General features: G+C 44.3%; 1 protein-coding gene and 1 long non-coding RNA gene across 5 annotated transcripts in view; one reads left to right on the top strand and one right to left on the bottom strand.

The window, feature by feature from the left end:
- ANO7 (anoctamin 7) overlaps positions 1–17,162 on the bottom strand; it is a 38,065-nt gene extending 20,903 nt beyond the window's left edge. Inside the window, exons 1-8 of one of the 3 annotated variants that reach the window (XR_014219513.1) lie at positions 16,431–17,162; positions 11,264–11,529; positions 7,954–8,029; positions 6,890–7,050; positions 5,871–5,978; positions 3,920–4,062; positions 1,970–2,027; positions 1,391–1,501 (exon numbers count right to left, since the gene is read on the bottom strand). Coding sequence is in view for 2 of the 3 variants with exons in the window: in XM_082221772.1 (XP_082077898.1) it covers positions 1,391–1,501; positions 1,970–2,027; positions 3,920–4,062; positions 5,871–5,978; positions 6,890–7,050; positions 7,954–8,029; positions 11,264–11,500 (894 nt within the window). In the remaining variant the exon portion in view is untranslated. Of the gene's footprint in view, positions 1–1,390; positions 1,502–1,969; positions 2,028–3,919; positions 4,063–5,870; positions 5,979–6,889; positions 7,051–7,953; positions 8,030–11,263; positions 11,530–13,527; positions 13,662–16,430 lie in introns of those variants that run through there. The other 2 variants (XM_082221772.1, XM_082221773.1) reach the window with 2 other exon arrangements.
- Positions 17,163–17,344: 182 nt separating this feature from the next.
- On the top strand, positions 17,345–18,732 carry LOC309532039. 2 transcript variants are annotated; one of them, XR_014219537.1, is made up of 2 exons: positions 17,345–17,498; positions 18,448–18,732. It is a non-coding gene; the product is annotated as an uncharacterized lncRNA (long non-coding RNA). The 2 variants fall into 2 exon arrangements; XR_014219538.1 differs by having other exon boundaries at positions 17,701–18,732.
- The last annotated feature ends 379 nt before the right edge of the window (positions 18,733–19,111 follow it).

The raw sequence follows: 19,111 nt of genomic DNA, 5'->3' as shown, positions 1-19,111 counted from the left end.
AGCTTTAAATGCAGTTGTATCACCACAGGTTTGCATATGGCGTTCCTCATTCTTTCTGGAAACAGGAGTGCTTATGGCACAAGCCTCCCTTCTATCCAACTCGCCCATTAATCTTGCCGTTACCCCTTCCACAGTTAATTGTGCTGGTGGAACGGCAGATATCTGGCTAGCTATACCATCAAAGTCCTCATTAAGAGAACAAAGGATGATAAAAACATACTGAATATCAGGTACCTCCATGTCCCTTCGAATTAATTCACCGCGTATTGCCTCCAGACGTCTCAAGTGTGCTGCCAAATCACCACCAGGCTGCAACTTCGTCTGGTACAACTGCTTGAAAAACGTCAATGCAGACGCTGACTCTTTTCTAACATGCACTGCTGCAAGACTGTCCCACATTTCTTTGGCAGTTTTCTTATTTCTTATATAGACTACTTGCTGGTCGCTGACTGCCAAATTAATTATCGCCCTGGCTTTTGCATCTCCTTTCGACCAAGCATTAGTTACAGGGTTAGGAGGGTCATCAGTTACATAGGTCCATACTTCTCTAGAGGTCAAAAGCGCCTCCACCCGAAAAGACCATAAACTATAGTTCTCATCTGTTAGCTGTGGGAAGACCAGAGCCTTCTCAGCTTCAGGAACCCGGTCAACCATTCTGGATATCCTCCAGACCCACAAAAACTACGCTAACAGGAGAAGGAGTTTTCAAACCTTTCTCAGAGTCCAAAAATATGCAGTCATCCACTCAGCAGCTGGGCCCATAACCAAAGATGTTGGCTTTTTTCAGTATAGTAACGCTGCAGAGAGCTTGCTGGGGAGATCATGCATTAAAAAGAAAGGACTCAAACATAACTTAAAGAAGGTTTTAATAAGAAAAACAAAAACTCCATTTACACTAAATACATCAACAAACCAGACCCAACCACCAACCCACCCCCCAGGGTAATGGGAGAGCTAGGTGCTGCTCCTTATATACTACACTCAGATGCTGACACGCCTTAATCAAATACAACTCAGCAGCACCTGCTATGTTTCACAGCTGTAAAGCTGGGTCTCGTTAGTTTGCTCTGGCCCTTGCTCCGGCCCCTTAAAGACACACACATTGAGTGGAACAATGATGAACCTTTACATTTAAAGAAAAACCATTCAACACTAGTAAGCATGGCCAGTGGACACAGCTGATGGGATTTGTAGTTCAGCAACAACTGGCGGGCCAAAGGTTCACCACACTTTTGAAAGGGTCAGGTAGCAGGTGATGATGGAAAGACCTTCGCCTGAGGCCACTGCCAGCCTGCTCATGTTTTCAAATCTCCCTGTTTTCTATTTCAGTGTCACTATGGGCTAACTAACCCATTTGAAAGTGGAATAGGAAGAGCACTTGCCAACTTACATCATGCAGTGGGAATGCAGCTGTGAAGACCTCCTCATTCAGCAGCCTTTCTATTCCAACCTGCCCTGCTTTTGGGTTGCCATATGACGTGGTGGCCAGGATCTCATATAGCTGAAGGGAAGCACAAAGAGGTTATTTTGACTTCTACATCATCCATTATTATTTTTTAAAAAGTAAATCTGCAATAGTACCTCTCCACCATCATTCTGATTAACTGTTCATATTCTGCTTCTCACTTTACATTTCCTTCTCTCATTATCAGGAGTCTGGCTATACTTTAATTTGGATGATAGGACTTGGTTTTTCTTTCTTTACCTTTTTTAACATAATGTCATTACAGATAAATCTACCTGCTACGCTCAGTTAAGAAGTAGGAAAGGGAATCTTGAGACCAATGAAATGGCAAAACAGGCCAGGCGTTGTACAGAGAGATGAATGGAGAAAAAGTGGCAACCAAAGGAGAAAATAGCAGATAAAAACTGAATAAGGAGAAAGAATAAAGGCCAGGATGAAGTTCCAGTTCCCATTGCATACTTCACCAGGCTTGCATTCATTTCACCATGTGGACTTGGGACTTACTATTCTGTGTCGCTGTGTGGTATTGAAGAAGGTATCATGATGTTCACTCCCAAGAAACCTTGGAGAGAAATGTTTAATATTAACAACAACAACAACAACAACAACAACTTACTGAAAATTCAAAGCAGAGCTTGCGCAACAGGAGAGAATAATTGCTTTTAATCCCAAATAAAGTGGTACATCAGTTTTCAAATGTCTCAATTGACGAACATTTTGGTTTTCGAATGCCGTAAACCCAGAAGTAAATGCTTCGGTTTTCGAACATGCCTCAGAAGTTGAACATGCCATGCGGCTTCCGCTGAGTGCAAAATCCTGAGGCCTAGCTGTTGGCTATTGAGTTTTCTGTTTTCGAATGTTTCAAAACTCAAACGGATTACGTTCGAAAAGCAAAGTACCACTGTAATAATTTTTAATCCTTAACAAATATACAGAATACTGCATGGTATAGACTATAGATCTCTGATAAAAAAAGACTAGACACATTTGCAGATCACCAGGAATGTCAAGAGAGGCAGCCTCAGAAATTGTAGGGCCTACCACTTCTAACACCAAGGCTGCATACACACTGAAACTTTGAAGTGCATTCACAGCACATTTCCCCCCTCAAGAAAATGGTTGTTTGTTAAAGCTTACTGGAAATTGTAACTCTGTGAGGGGTAAACTACAGTGCTCAGAATTATCTGAGGGGAGAAATGGAGGAGTTATTGGTAAAATATAATGTGTGTATTTAAAAAACTTCTGAGATAATTAGGGCTTATTCACACTTAGCTTTTGCCACACTCTTTCCAGGCAGAGGTTCATGCTTTAATGCTCAATGTCAGAGCGTGCTGGGGTGCATTGTGTTGCCCCAAGTTTTCTCCACAAAACCTGCTCTTTATAGTTGAATTGGAGCAAACGTCAATTCAGGTTTTCTGTGTATTGACGTTTGCTCTTTAAAGAGCAGGTTTTTGCAAAGAAAGCTCCAGAGCAGAAAAAAGGGAGTTCGGGCACAGAGCTTTAAATCTCAGAGGATATCTGGCCTGGAAAGAGCAGAGGAAAGGAAAGTGTACATAAGCCCTCAGATCCTCACATATAGTTTGTGAGGCACTGTTGACCCCAGTTACTTATTTATCAGCCGCCTCATGCAACAAGTCTCTAGGTGATGTATAATAGAATATAAAACAAGCGTCAATATACAGAACATTTTAGAGAAAGAAGGATGTGATATTGAAGAAGATGGCATCAAAGCCCGATTCAATTGGTCTCCCCTCCCCAACCCCACTAGGCCATTCTATCACCAACTGCCTTGTTGGAGGGATTCTGATTACTTCTTAATATATTTATGTTGTTCATTGTGGTTTTTAAGATTAAAGTTTGGTTTAAGGTTTACTGTAAGCAGACTCGGAAGGAGTTGTATCCTAAAAGATAAGTATTTGTAATACAAGAAAAACAAAACTTCTGCGTATATTGTCTTCTTGGAAAAGGGAAGGTCTCAATAAAGGCATGATATTTTTAAACTTGCAAGTGGGGTCATGCCTAATAACGTCCATGAGGTATCTTGTTCACATGGGTTTACTAAGGTAACACTTGACCCCCAAATATGACTGGTATTGTGACTTTTTTCTATCCACAAACTGCAGTCTTAACCATGTCAACTAAGAAGTCCATCCGAGTTTCATGGGGCTTACTCCTGGGTATGTGGATATAGAATTGTAACCTTAAAACCAGTAGTAAGATGTATTTCTGAAAATTTTGCCCTGTTTTTCCACATGAAAAGCCCCTGTGGGAGCTTTCCAAAAGCCATCTCCCAACATCAATAAAAGCAACGAGAAGGTGTTACATGAAAGCCGCAGATAGTGGAAAATCAAAAACAGCAAATAAAACCAAAATAGTGACATTTATATATAGCTGAATGTCTGTTCTAATTTGGAAAGAGGGTGGGTCAAAGAATAATTAATTCCAAATTCTTACCAGGGTAATTTATTTGCCTTGAAATGACAGGTGTAGTAATCCAAGGGAAAGTTAGGAACCTCATCATACAGCATATTGGGAATGCCCAGCTTCACCAGCAACCTGTGAGACCAGTTAGCTACAGCCTGAATATTGGGCACAACCTGAGGGATAAAGCAACAAATAGCTCTACTGTCCATATGCTAAGCAGGTGCAGGGAGGAGGACACTCTTAACAGTCTGCATACAAGTGAGGGAGGAAAGAGAAATAACACAGGCAAGACCAAGCAGAAGGTGAAAGAACCTGAGGTTCTGTTAAAGCAGGGGTTGGCAAACTTTTTGGGCCCATTTGTGGGTACTACACACACACACACACACACACAAAAAAAAAAAAAAAATCTATTGCTATGGTTCTAGGAGGGGTCCCCACTAAAGCCTAAGAATGAATAAATACTAGGATTTTGATTAATGGGGATATGTACCAGACAGGGAATTCCTGGGCTGGCTTATGCAAACTAACCTGGCGAGCTATGGCTATCAAGAGAACAATCTCTTCTTCTTTGGCGATCACTCGTAGCCGAGTAAGATTGTCTTCCATAAATACAGTTTAAACAATGAGTCTGTAACTGCCTAGGTAGGAGAAGTGATCAACATTTCCCAACATTATGCCATTGAGTTGGATTTGTGGTGTTGCAGAGGGGTTATTTTGTACTTGTTGGTGCAGCGCTTTGGTTTTTTGGATGTTGAGCGATAGGCCAAGCTTTTCGTAAAAGGTAAAGGACCCCTGACAGTTAAGTCCAGTCGTGAACAACTCTGGGGTTGCGGCACTCATCTCGCTTTACTAGCCGAGGGAGCTGACATTTGTTCGCAGACAGTTTTTCTGGGTCATGTGGCCAGCATGACTAAGCCGCTTCTGGCGAAACCAGAGCAGCGCATGGAAATGCCATTTACCTTCCTGCCAGAGTGGTACCTATTTATCTACTTGCACTTTGATGTGCTTTTGAACTGCTAGGTTGGCAGGAGCAGGGACCAAGCAACGGTTCATAGAGGGCCATTAACTATACAAAGGAACTCCTCCCCCCCCCCGCCCCAGGTATGACTAGAGACTGGGAATTTGGGAGGTTGCCATGGTAACTGCTCTGGGGGAGGGCAAGAGATTTCCGGGAAGAAGGAGGAGGAAGAAAAGCTGGAAGGGGATGCTGGCAAAACTGCTTACACAACTGTTTCAGGAAAGGACCATACTATAAGATCAGTGCAGACTTAAGGTGAAAATAGATGATTAAACCATATTTCTTAAAGCCAGAACAGTCTCCACTGTGTCTTCTATCCCCCAAAGGGACATAGACCCTGTGTGTGTGCCTGGGACCCCATGGGCTCTTGCCACCACTCGGCAGAGAGGGGCAGGCACCCAGCTTTTGTAACACTATTCTACTGGCTACAACAGAATGCTTCTTTCAAGCCCAGTTTCAGGGAAGAGGGGACCCATGGGTTTTTGGTGGAGGACCAAATGACACAACCTTTTGCCTAATAAAAACAAAAGACCCCATTTGCTGTTTGCATTGTTATGGGTTTGCAGGTGGAAACTTTCTCCTAAAATTATTGGTTGCCAGGTTCTCCCCATAATTTCTGGCATTAGTAAATGTGGGGTTTGATTAATGGATTCAGCAAGACCTAAAAAACAAGTCAAGCCAGCTTCTGCAAGAGATTGGTTAAGAGAGTTGCTGGACTTACGCTGTCATGCCAAGAACAGGACTGGGCTTCTGACAAGCACTGCAGGGACCTGGCTTAGCTAGTCCAGCATGCTGTTTGCACAGGGACCAACCAGATGCCTGTGGGAACTCACGCACAAGAACACTCTCCCCTCCTGTGGTTTCCAGCAACTGGTTTTCAGAAGCATTGCAACCCCGAAACTTACAACCTAAGCAGAGAACAAAGTTTGACCTACTGGCATTTAAGCTCCATAACATTCTCACCTGCAAGGGAACCCTCAGCCTGAGGTCTTCAGCATAATAACAGAGCACACTCCAAGGAGCGCTCAGCAATATAAAGTGCACCAGCTTCCTTGCATTCTGGGCAACGTGCTAGAAAGGAAAAAGGAGATGGGATCAGCCAGCTACATGGAGTTTCCTTGCAAGACAAGTATTTTTTTAATGAGGCACTCAAGCAATCTTCTACAGCTGAGGACAAATGTATGTGGCTGTCCCTCTGCATCATAGGGCAGCTGTTTCCATTACTTTTATACAGCTATACTGTGCTGAAATTAATCTCAACTTTTCCTTTCCCAAAAGTGAGTTTGCTAGATTTGATCCCATAAAGCAGCGGTTCACAACCTGTGAGTCCCCAGATGTTGTTGGACTACAACTCCCATCATCCCTGAGCTCTGGCCTTGCTAGCTAGGGGTGATGGGAGTTGTAGTCCAACAACATCTGGGAACCCACAGGTTGAGAAAGGCTGCCATAAAGGTATAGTCATATCCACAGTACTGAGAGACACATTCATAAACCAGTGATGCAGTAGGAAAAAAATGTCTGAAACCATGTCATTGCATTAGTGTAGTCTTCCCCAATCTAGTGCCCACCAGATGTTTTGGACTACAATAAAGGCAGGGTGTAAATAATTCCATAAAATAAATACACAAAATGCTGGTATTGGGACCTCTGTTTGCAGAAAGGATGTAGATTGACCCACCCATATTGTTATGCTTTAATTTTTAACCTTGTGAGTAATCAAACAATGCCACAGTTTTGACCAGTGGGACTCTGTTGATGAGGGGAACTGGAGCTGAGCTTACAGTTGAGTTTGTTTTGCCCTCTACTCTTCAGGTACAATTTTGAGCAGTGGAACTTTTAAAGGGTTAAATAAGAGGAGGGCAGATACATCAGTAACAATCAATAAAAAGCTAAAACAAGAAGTCTCTCTCACCCCCCACCCCGCTACCAGCACTTAACCAAAACAAAAACCACAAAATACTAGAACAGAAGAGTCCGGTTACCTTTTCCATTCTAATCCCTTTCTTCTGGAGTTTCTTCAGAAAATTCTCTCGCCACACACTATGTATTTCAAGCGATCTCTTCTGCCTTCGATTTGATTTCTCAGCCACATCACCTTGTCCTTCCAAATTCTGGTAATCTGATTCCCATACCAGAATAAAGTCTGAGACAAAGCACACACAAACACACCGCAAATATTACATCAGCAGTAAGCCAAGTAGGAAGGCAATTAGTCACTCTAAACATCTGTCACATCCTAAGAATGGGAAACAGCATGGAGTGGAAATAGGGGGATCCTAGATGACACTGGGGTGCTACAGGAAAGATAGGAACAGCCTGGGACTTGCTCTTGCTGCACTACCTATCACCTTTTCCTGTTGTCCAATTACAGCACGTAAATGCCCAGAAAATCTCCTTTTTGTTTTGTTTTTAACTGATTTTTTAAAAGAAAAGTTGTGAAGATGGATCGACATTACAAAACATCAGCCTTTCAATATCATATATGGTTCTAAGAACAGAACAGAAAAGAGAAAATTTGGTTTTTTCCTTGCAACATCTACTTTGACTATGTTGAGAAAAGTAATACTTCAGTAATTAGGAGTAGGAACTCATGCACAAATCAATTTTCTAGTCACTGTGTTCCTGAACGTTTGGGGGCTTTATATGCACTTGTTACAAAAAATTAAAACCTGAATAACGTACTTAAAGTTAAAATCTGCAAAAAGAATAAAACTTGTAAAACGTGTCTAAAAGACAATTGCAGAGTTCTCAGAGCAATGGAAAGGAACTGAGGCAGCATTCCGTCAAGAATGACCACATCCTAGTGGTGCAGCAATAAAACTGCTAGCACATTGGTAAAGCTAAGCAGGTTCTGGTATGGTTTCAAATTGGATGGGGAACTACGTGTTCAGCTTCCTACATTGCAGGGGGTTGAACTAAATGACCCTCGGGTCCTTTCAACTCTGCAATTCTATGCTTCTATGATATCCTTTCAAAAGGGAAGTCCTGCGGATCTCAGAAATCTTTACCCAGCTTGTGCATTTAGTGATGAACTGTGTTCTCTTACCTATCCTGGCTGTCTCATCACTGAAGAGGTTCGCAGTGCTCTTTACAGCATGGCTTAATGGCGCTTGTTTATTCCTCTGTAAACAAAATGTTAGTAATGAATGAAAAGGTAGATAGGGTCCTATTTCTCAGTCCAGCAGTACTAGCTGTCTAAATGAGATTAGAATGGTGCCATCATTTTTGGTCAGTCCAAATCATCACCAAAATACAAGAAGCAGGAATTTGCTGCTCCAGCCTTGAGTGCTGAATCTCTCGGTATGGCAGTGTTTGCCCATAATGCCAAAGCAAGAACCTTGGCTTAATATACTGTGCTTTGCATGGGCTGCACACTACACCGTCTGACCACTCCTAATCTGTTTCACTATACCCTTCAGGCAAATGGGTAAATCATCTAGAAAGGAAAATCCTGGAATCATGGCTTGTTCTCTCTAACAAGCCAAGATGGTTAGCCTTGCTGTCAGCCAAGGTTTGCTGTTGGCTTATGAATCCTGTCTTGCCTAGAAGAAACAAACCACAATCCTGGATTGGGAAACAACCTTAAGCTATTATAGATTGTTTGCCCACTCACATGAAGTAGAAACAATTAGGCTGCATGCAAGGTTCATGGCTTATCATTTATGTGCTAATACAATCAATGGCTCTCCTCAGCCCTCCACAACTATTACCATAACCTCAAAGAGGGTCCTGTAGCTGAACGTCTCACTTTGTAGAGTTAGAAGAGGGATGAAACAACCTATCAATGTTGGCTCAAGCCATTGTTGCATCTGAAACAGAGCACCGAATGGCACCATCACCTGCTGGCACTTGAAAAAGTCTCCCTCCATGAGACACCAAATACTAGCGTACCTTCATCTGCTCCCCTAAACTCCACTTCCTAAAGCCACCAGCTTCACTTTGTTGCACAGTAGGGCTGACCCAACTATCATTTAGCTTTTCTCATGCCCAGTTTTACCACCTTGCACTACTACATCCAAATCTGCCTATTCCCCTTCCTTCCTCAGTAAGGACAAGCTAGTTTGAATAATATACAAGTCATATACAGCAACCATGAGTTGTATTCAAAGCTGTGTGCATGAGCAGAACAGATTTCTACTTGCTTGGCAGAAATTCATTTTTTTGTCCTTCCCCCCGCCCCAGTGCCCCTCAAAATCTGCTCGTGAGGGTTCGGGAACTGTTACTAGAGCAGCCTTTTGTGAGACACAAGGGATTTCAAGGGTTTCAAGGGGGAGAAGAGGAAGTCCCTTTGCATGAGTGGAATCCCACTCACATAAAGTGGGGTGTAAATCAATCTAGGTCTTATTGCTAGAGAACAGAGGTTTCTCATGTCAGGTCTGATATCACAATGCTGGCTGGTGAAGGTCTGGGTTGTTCCGCCTCAATACAGTGGTACCTCGGGTTAAGAATTTTGCTTCAGGATGAGAACAGAAATCGTGCAGCAGCAGTGGGAGGCCCCATTAGCTGAAGTGGTACCTCAGGTTAAGAACAGTTTCAGGTTAAGAATGGACCTCCAGAACGAATTAAGTTCTTAAGCAGAGGTACTACTGTACCTTTCTTCTCCCAACAGTTCAAGTGTGAGGGCAAAAACACCTTCCTCCCCATCCCTGCTCACCTCCTCCACAATAGGGCTCTATAGAATGATACTGTTATAGAAATAGGGGGGACTCCTCTAAACCCTAGAAATTAATAAATGCTAGGATTTGGGGTTCTTTGTGATATGAAGGGAGAATAAGAAACTGCAGGGGGATTCCTGGACAGCCTTATGCAAACCAGTCTGGCTGGCTGAGGGAAGAGCAGAGCTGTTAGCATTACAACAGAGAGCAATTGAGGGTCAACAACTCCTTGTCCCAGGTGTGACAAGAGACTGGAGAGTTGGAAGGTTGCCAGGGTAACTGTTCTGGGGGAGGGCAAGTGGCTTCTGGGAAAAAGAAAGAGGAAGAAAGGGGAGGTCCATTTTGGTGAGGGTGAAGGAAGGACTGCCTGCAATGCTCTGGGCCAGGGGCCAGCAAATTTTTTCAGCAGGGGGCCGGTCCACTGCCCCTCAGACCTTGTGGGGGGCCGGACTATATATATATATATATATATATATAGAGAGAGAGAGAGAGAGAGAGAGAGAGAGAGAGAGGAGGGGGGGAATGAACGAATTCCTATGCCCCACAAATAACCCAGAGATGCATTTTAAATAAAAGCACATATTCTACTCATGTAAAAACACCAGGCAGGCCCCACAAATAACCCAGAGATGCATTTCAAATAAAAGGACACATTCTACTCATGTAAAAAGACGCTGATTCCCAGACCGTCTGTGGGCCAGAGTTAGAAGGTGATTGGGCCGGATCCGGCCCCTAGTTTGCCTGCCCATGCTCTGGGCCATGCTGTAAGAGCTGGACGCCCTCCATGCAGATGGAAGGTATTAATAGACAAATAAACCCTATTTCTTAAAGCACGGCAGCCTCCACTGTGCCTTCTGTTCTCTGAAGGGACACAGACCCTGTATGTGTGCCTGTGACCCCATGCGCTCTGGCCACTGCTTGGCAGAGAGAGGAGGCGGGCTTTTGTAACAATACTGTCTAGAACAGTGGTTCTCAAAGAGTGTTGTGCACCACACTGGTGTGGCAGGAGAGGGTGGCAAGTGCGGCAGGAAGATTCAGAGGCAATCAAAGAAATATTTAAACATATCCTATAGGATAGGATAGGATCGAAATATTTTTATTTTTATTTGCAGGATATGGATCTTTAAAAGCACTGCTAGTTGTTTCTTTTTGTTTTCCAATGTATCTTATCACTTTAAAAATGTGGTGTGAGCAAATTTTTATTCTGAAAGTGTGGCCCAGAGGAAAATGGTTTGAGAATCCCTGCTGTAGAAGATGTGCCTCTAACTTTAAAGCATGTGGTTTTCAGAGCCTTTCTGTCTGGCCCTTTGAACTTTCCCCAAGTCTCTCTTCCTTTCTGGGCCACGCTTCTCACTGGCCCTGGAAGATAGGAAGGGGTGCGTGTGTAGGAGGAACTTCTAATTTTTGTGTGACTGGAATGTAGTCTACCCTACAAAGGATAAGAGACATTATCTGAGTCCAAGGACAACTTTATGGTGAGGCAAAAACACTCAAGGCAGGGCTGGTGAGGGGTGAGTCCTGAGTCCTGGGAATAGGGGGTTTGGGTGGAGATTGGCACATAGAGTCCTGAAGGCCAGTCAGAGAGGATTAGAGGGCTGATTTTGGCCCCAGGCCTGAGTTTTCCCACCCCTGCCTAGAAAATATATACCTAAGCAGCCAGTTCTTCCTCAACCCTAAAAAAGACAAGTAATTTTTTCTTACCCGTGGGACCTCAGGGTAACTCATGGGTTGCCTCCCACCCTTGGCATCCTCTATATTCTGCCCATAGTTATCAGCAAAGCTTTCATATGTGGTCTGCTTTGAGACTTTCTCGGGGCCCAAGGTGATGAATTCATATATGTAGTCCTCCATGTTCTTTAAGCTCCCATAACCGGCCTCCTGGAGATCTTGCTCATCTGTGATCAGAGTGTCATCCTCTTTGGTCTTTCTCCGCTGCATCTTTATTTTTCATGCCACCATCAAGCCGTCTAGGAGGAATTGAGCCAACAACTGAGTGTGCAGGAAAGCACAGAAGAGTCCAAGCATGTGTGCTGCAAGGAGAAAATTTCCCACCCACCCCCTTCTTCTCAGGAAGACAGCTTGAAGGCAACCACTACTGCTGGCAATCTGCTCCCTGTCTAACCAGTCCAGCTGCTTAAAAAGGCAGCAGAACATCCTGGTAAAGTCATATGGGAAAGGGGAAGGAAGCGTATGGTAAGCACACGTGGCCACAACTCCAGTTGGAGGACTGCCCTGCAAGAAAAGCAGGTAGACGTAGCTCCTTCAAGTCACGTCTGAAAATAGCCAGTGTTGTCAAAGTAGCCACAGACACCCGCTCACTTGCTTAAAGCTTCCACCTTTTAGGAATGCAACCTGAGTAGCCAGAAAGAAGGAAATGGCTCAGTGTAGTTCACTGCCAGAATAGTCAACACCACACCAGATGTACTGAAGCAGCCTGCTAAGCAGCAGAACTGACATTTCCTTTTGCTAGGCAAACAATGGAAATACCTATGGATTTGACTTTCAAATGTCGGGGAGCAGGCCCAAAGGCAGTTTGAAGGGCTTTTCCTACAAGGAATTTTAACCCTTATATGCACTCACTGACACTCGTGTTCTAATTTGAGCCACAACTTTTAAACACTTATACTTGGAACCTAAGAAAAGTTGACTTAAGGAAGTTAATGGAAGGAGAGCTGAGAAAGGCTCTCTAGCTAGCCAAACCCCTTAATGTAGCCTCTTGTTCCTCCAGCCAGTAAAGGCCAGAGTTATCAACATGCACATGGGGACAGCTCTTCCATGTGGTTATTTGTTTGTTAGTTTGCATATGCTGCCCAATATCCTGGAATTCTAAACTCGTGAGAGCATAGGAGATCAAATGGGATTAGATGAGAGGAACTACCGTATTTTTTGCTCTATAAGACTCACATTTTCCTTCCTAAAAAGTAAGGAGAAATGTGTGTGCGTCTTATGGAGTGAATGCAGGCTGTGCAGCTATCCCAGAAGCCAGAACAGCAAGAGGGATTGCTGCTTTCGCTTCTGAGATTTAGAATATTTTTTTTCTTGTTTTCCTCCTCCAAAAACTAGGTGCGTCTTATGATCTGGTGCGTCTTATAGAGCGAAAAATATGGTATGTCTGTCTATCCAAGCTATGGCTGGTCCCAGAACTCCCTTTGCTCTCTACAATTTTCTCCTCAGACATTGTCATGAGGGACTTAGTTGCGGGGGTGAGGGGAGAAATAAAAAAAGGGAAAGGCTGGCTTTTAACCACAGAAGCCCCCACAGGATGTCTCTGCTGAGATTACAAACTTCTTCTCTATAATTTTAGAATAGTTGTACCTCGGGTTACAAACACTTTGGGTTACAAACACTGTTAACCCAGAAGTAGTTGCTCTGGGTTGCGAACTTTGCCCCAGGATGAGAATGGAAATCGCGTGCTGGCAGTGGGAGGTCCCATTAGCGAAAGCGCACCTCAGGTTAAGAACGGTTTCGGGTGAAGAACGGACCTCCGGAACGAATTAAGTTCATAACCTGAGGTACCACTGTACTATATATGTTCCTATACATATTAAAAAGGCTATTGTCATGCTGCAAATTGCGTGACCACCAGTAGGTGTCCATGCCAACTCTAGCATGATAGCAGAGTGGTAGGCAAGTGAGCAAGCAGTTTGGGCTCAGGTGAGCTGTTCAGTGGAGGGGGAGAGCCACTTCACAGAGGGGTTTGGCAAAGCTATGAGGGGAGGGTCAAGCTGAGAGAGGATAGGCAAGGGAGTAGTTGAGGTGTAAAGGGAGGAGTGCCCACTTGTTTGCTCACTCCAGAGATTCCCATTGCTTGCTGCACTAAATGCTGTGCTCGCCCTGCCCTTCAAAAAGTAAGGTGCAGGGGGGCATGTGGCTTGTTGGATCAATGGCTTAGCTTCTGCTTAGCCATATACTGTATCTATAACTCTTGTGTGCCTGCTGCACCTTGTAATTCATCTGTGCTTTACCTCTGCACTGATCTGATTTATGCATTGAAGACTTTGGCAGAAACTGAACTGGGAGCTTGAGTTCTTTGTTCGGCAGGGAAGGCCAGGACAACGGCTGTAAAACTCTCTTCTTGAACTGCCCTAGTGCATATCCAATATAATGAGTGATACGCAGCAGCAAAACCATGCCAGACTATTTTACATAACTAAAATGTTGAATATATCTTTTCAAAACAACAACAGACATGCAGATTTTATGTTTGAGCTCTTTTACACCTTGGCTTTGAAATTCAAATCAAGGGTCCGAATTAGAAACATAGGAAGTGAAAGCAAACTTCACCCTTAATTCACAGCTTCCTGAATTTGCCAGCTGGCAGCTCAGCTGGGGTTGTGTAACTATGGTAAATGAGCAGTATAAACCTGTCTGACCAGAAATGATTCAGGAAAAGGACAAGAGGCTAGCTGTGGTTATTGGCTCTATTACTTCAGTTTGTGTGTTGACTGGAGGGTGAAATTAGAAACAAAATGTTAGCTTCCAAGAAAAAAAAAGCCGCATTCACTGCATGGTGAATTGATAGCAAACCTGAACTAATTAATGCCTTTCAACCATTTGGAAAAAACTTCCTAAATGGACTTCAAATTCTACACTAGGCTTCCTAATTATGGAATCCTGCACAGTATCCAATTTCTCTTTGGAAATTTGTTTTTAACTGTTTTATTTATTGCAGTTGTACAACAGGATGGTATTTGGTAACGTTTAACAGTTTTTGTTTTGTTTTTTGTTTAATTATTCTTATTCTTATTTGAATTTATATACCGCCCTATATCTGGAGGTCTCAGGGCAGTTCACATAAAAAGATCACAGTATATAAAATAAAAATAAAAGCAATAACCCAATAATAACCCCCCCCCCAAAGAGCCACATTTTAAATGGGTATGGGATGTTGATCAGGTCAATCAAAGGCCTGGTTAAAAAGGAACATTTTTGCCTGGTGCCTAAAGTTGTATAATGAAGACACCCGGCGAACTTCCCTGGGGAGAGCATTCCACAGATGGGAAGTCACTGCAGAGAAGGCCCGTTCTCGGGTTGCCACCCTCCGGACCTCTCAAGGAGGCGGCACACGAAGGAGGGCCCCAGAAGATGATCTCAGGGTCCGGGTAGCTTTAGAAATATCCCATATAAATTAATAAAGTAGGTATTTCTTCTTACTTCTCTGGAGCAGGACTGCAATCCTGCTCACCTGTGGTTCTCTGAGCTCCTGATGCTTTGGTACTCCATTGGCTCCAACCAGCAATGCCAGGGCCAGGGATGTTAGTTGTTGTCATCCACCAACATATGGAGGACTACAGGCTAGTCTCATCTACCATACACAGTTACCTGGGGGTTAGGTCCTATTGAACGCAGTAACACTTACATCCCATTAGACAAACACAGGATTGTACTGCATTGGAACTAGTGATGGAATGCATCTCTCTGATGTAGACGTCCACTAGTGCAAGTGGGGGAAAGGCCATCGCCGAGTGGTAGAATACGTGCTTTCTATGCAGAACATTCCCAGGTTCAATCCCAGCATCTCCAGTTAGGGCTGGGAAATACCCCTGTCTGAAACCCTGGAGAACTAGTGCTAGTACCAGTGGCGTAGCGTGGGGGGTGCAGGGGGGGCCAGCCGCACTGGGCGCAACATCTGGGGGGGGCGCTCGCACTCGCAGCTCTCTGCCCCTATCTGGCTCACTCTCTCTCACTGCAGTGCTGGCTGTGCGAATCCGATCCGAGCCGCTGGGTCGCCGCCCACAGTGGAGGGGGTGGGTGCCAGGCGTGTGGTGCGGAGAGAGAGGGACTATCTGGGGGAGGGACAGTGCAGCAGCCGCCCAGCGCAGCGCTGAGTGCGGGAGAGAACCACACCAGACCAGACCAGGCAGCAGCAAGAAGAAGCTGGCAGCGGCGGCAAGTTAGGGGTTAGGGGGCGCAAATTACTTGCCTTGCCCCGGGTTAGGGGGCACAAATTACTTGCCTTGCCCCGGGTTAGGGGGCGCAAATTACTTGCCTTGCCCCGGGTGCTGACAACCCACGCTACGCCGCTGGCTAGTACAGATCAGACTCAAAGATGAAATCCAGAGAAACGTGTGAGAAGATGTCCTGCTGCAAGTCTTTCTCCCTCCCATCTCCCGCCACCAGGAAATATGCTCAGCCCAATGCCAAAGGGACCTGAGAAATAAATAAAGCAACATCCTACCACTGCAATACATAAAAGCCCTTCTGTTTCACAGCTAACACATCAGGGGGACTTGCACCCCAGCAGTTTCTTTCAGTGGTGGCCACAAGTTCAAAGTTGGGTTGGGCTGACCTGTGATTTGAGTTTCTGGAAGGATTTCTTCCTCCATCCCAGGCAGATTAGGTTAGTGAGTTTGAGGTTTTACTCTGCAGTTTGTGGCATTGCTTGCTTGCTTGGGGTTTTAGTGCAGGGATAGCCAACGTGGTGCCCTGCAGATGTTGTAGGACAACAACACCCACCAGCCCATTACAATGGCACAGTGATGGGAGCCGTAGTCCAATGATACCTGGAGAGCTCACACTGGCTACCTGTTTTAGTGGATGGTGTTGAACCAACACTTCATTAGACAGATGCAGCTATTGTAATGAAGCTACGTGCTGCACTCCAGTTGTTTCAGACTGTGGATGGTGTCAAATTCTATCATGGCAAAAAAACAGACATATAAGACAAGGAATCTAGGCAAGAGACAGACTTAGGCTTGACTGGTAGTGAGCTTCCCAGTTCAGCTGGGGTGAATGCAAGGTGGGAGGGACTTTGAATCTGGTCATGGTATGACAATCAAAGTTCAAAATTCCCAAACACCCCTGATGCCCAAACACTACTTTGCATTGCTTTCCAATTTATATGCAGAAAGGTTTGCTTGTAAAATACCTGGTAATGTTGATGAAGTTACTGTGTCCATACTCCCTCTCCCTCTGCTGAGTTGCTATCAGATAGTGGCTCCATTGCACGTATCCCGTGAGATTCCAAGGAAATACAAAGGATGCTAAACGTACTGTTCTTCTCCTCCTCCTCCTGGTCTTTCCTCCCTTGAGTTTTGAAGTCAGTAAAATGCCACTGCTCTACTTTTCCACTCTGTTGCTGTTCACCATCCACTCCAAGAGATTCCTGGGTGTATGCATAAGGTGGAGGAATCTGAAACTTGCAGGCAGGTTCCCAAGACTGTTCCTGTTTAATAATTTTACCGGACCTTGCCTTTGTTTGGTAAGAGGGTGTGGATCTGTAGAACCGAGCATAAACGTAAGCAGCCACATTTTGTCAGGTTTTAGCATGTCAAGTGAGTCTTTGTCTGATCAATGGGAAGGAAGGGGAGGTGGGAAGAAAAAAAGGGAGGAGGGACTACTGCTCCTTCACTCCATTGGATGCCTCCTGTTTCCTAATAAGAGCCCTACTGGATGTAAATAAAGGCCTCTAGTCCAGCATCCTGTTCCCTACAGTGACTAATCAGTTACCTATGGGAGGTCCCCAAGCTGGACATAGGCAAAATAGGCCTCTCTTCTGGAGTCATTTTCCAGCAAATAGTATTCAGAGGCAAACCGTCTCCAATAGGAGAGGTAGGACACATTCCTCATGACTAGTAACCATTGATAGCCTTTTCCTCCATTAGCTGTGGTGGAGGGCAGCCATAGTCCAAAGCATTTGAAGGGTTCCAGGTTGGGGAGGGCCTAGACAACAATCTGTCCTACGGAGAGTTGTTAAAACCTCACCTGCTGCTGCTGACGTGAGAGTTCTGAAGCCGTCACCTATGAGATCATAATTGGAGAGTGATGGAAAGCTTGGCATTCAGCAGCTCTGAAACCAACAAACCTAACTAACTTCTAAGCTCAGTCTTCAGACAACAGGAAAACCTTCAGGCAACTGGGGAAAACACAGGCAAGGAAAGGAGCAGGAAAACCAGAGTACTTAATTTTACAGGATATGCATTCCTCACACCTACAGGTACCCGGGGATCAATCAAGATGGGTAACATTTAGGCGCAAGTCATACACATAGTGGAGCATCAACTTTTTTCACATCTACCTTAAACTTTACATTTCTATAGGTTCCATTTCCCTGTGGTTTGTGTCCTCAACTGAACTAACATTTTATTTCTAAGATAAACTTGAAAGGTATTAACATTAACACTGCTCCCCCCTCCCAGTTCTTTCCTCTAGATGCCAGCTGTTCCATTGGCTTTTCTTCAGCTTTCTGATTCCTTCTCGTGACTAGTGCATACTGCTGCAGGGGTACAACAGAGAGGTCAATTTAGAAATCACTTCAACATGCAGAGAAAACTCTTAGGTAGCCGATCAGTAAAGATTGCAATGTCTGTGGTGCCAAGTTCTCAGGAGTGAAATCTCTTTACTCAAGGCCAGTACAGCACCACACATTACTCTGCTTAGCTTGACCGGAATTGCTTTCCTGAAGAAAAGTTCGGCACTCTCTGCAAGAGAGCCATGGGATAAGTTGAATACAGCATTGCACTAGGTCGACCAAGAAGACCCAGGTTCAATTCACTGTTCAGCCATATTGTTACAATGTACTGCCCTCAGTTCTTCGGAGAAAATTGTTCTGCAAAGACGATTTCAAACCGATATATTCTGACTATTTGCCGAGGGCCCTCTCAAGAGTTGCTGAAAGATAACTTCGCAATATGGTGCCTTCCAGGACACTTGTTCAAAATAGAGGACCATTCACCTCCAAAGCGGGTATATTCATGAGGCACAGTTAAAGTAATGTCCAACAGTCCCTAAGAAAAGGCATTGGCTTCAAATTTATGCATACATTTAGTTGGTTACTCCTAAATGACAAAGGAGAGTCCTAAATAACTTAGCGTTAAGAGATATAAAACTGTGCACCATCTCACCCTGATCCCTTTCCCTACTCTCTTGCCCCCTTTTCCCACCAGGATAATCTACCATCAACTCTCCTGCATGAAGGCTTCTAGGAACGGGAGACAGGAGAAAACCCCACCCCTAGATTTGCTCCCCTCACCACATGGTGATCTACTGCCCTGCTGGAAGGATTCTGATGTATTTTAATATATTAGTATTGTTTGTTGTGTTTTTGAGGTATGCACTTGAATATTACTTGTAAGCTGCCTGGGTAGGATTTAGATCTTGAAAGGCGCATGAGAAATATAACTAATTGTAATAAATAAAACAACTAGTTGGCAATAATAGTCACAGTTTGATCATCGATAGAATTGCTAATTCTTCCCTCATCCCCAACAAATTAACACCATATGAATTTCACACACAAGTGGTGCAGCTCGTTTTGCCACTATAAAGGAGTCTGCCTTTATAAATCAGCAGGAGGAATGCAATGTATTCATAGAATCATAGATTTGGAAGGGACCCTGAGGGTCATCTAATCTAACCCCCTGCAGTGCAGGAATCTCAAGTAGTTCAAGTACATGTAAACAAATGGAAACGTCATGCTGCTAAACTGCATCCCATCAGAATACACGCCTGCAGATGAGAGGGCTAGAATGGCAAATAGAAGCATATGGAATACAGGCATGCTTGCACAATGAAAAGAACCAGGATGTGACCTATCATTTCCAGTGCAAA

This window comes from Podarcis vaucheri, assembly GCF_965113315.1.
Source record: "Podarcis vaucheri genome assembly, chromosome: 5".
NCBI lineage: Eukaryota > Metazoa > Chordata > Lepidosauria > Squamata > Lacertidae > Podarcis > Podarcis vaucheri.
This window is presented reverse-complemented; position numbering and strand designations above follow the sequence as displayed.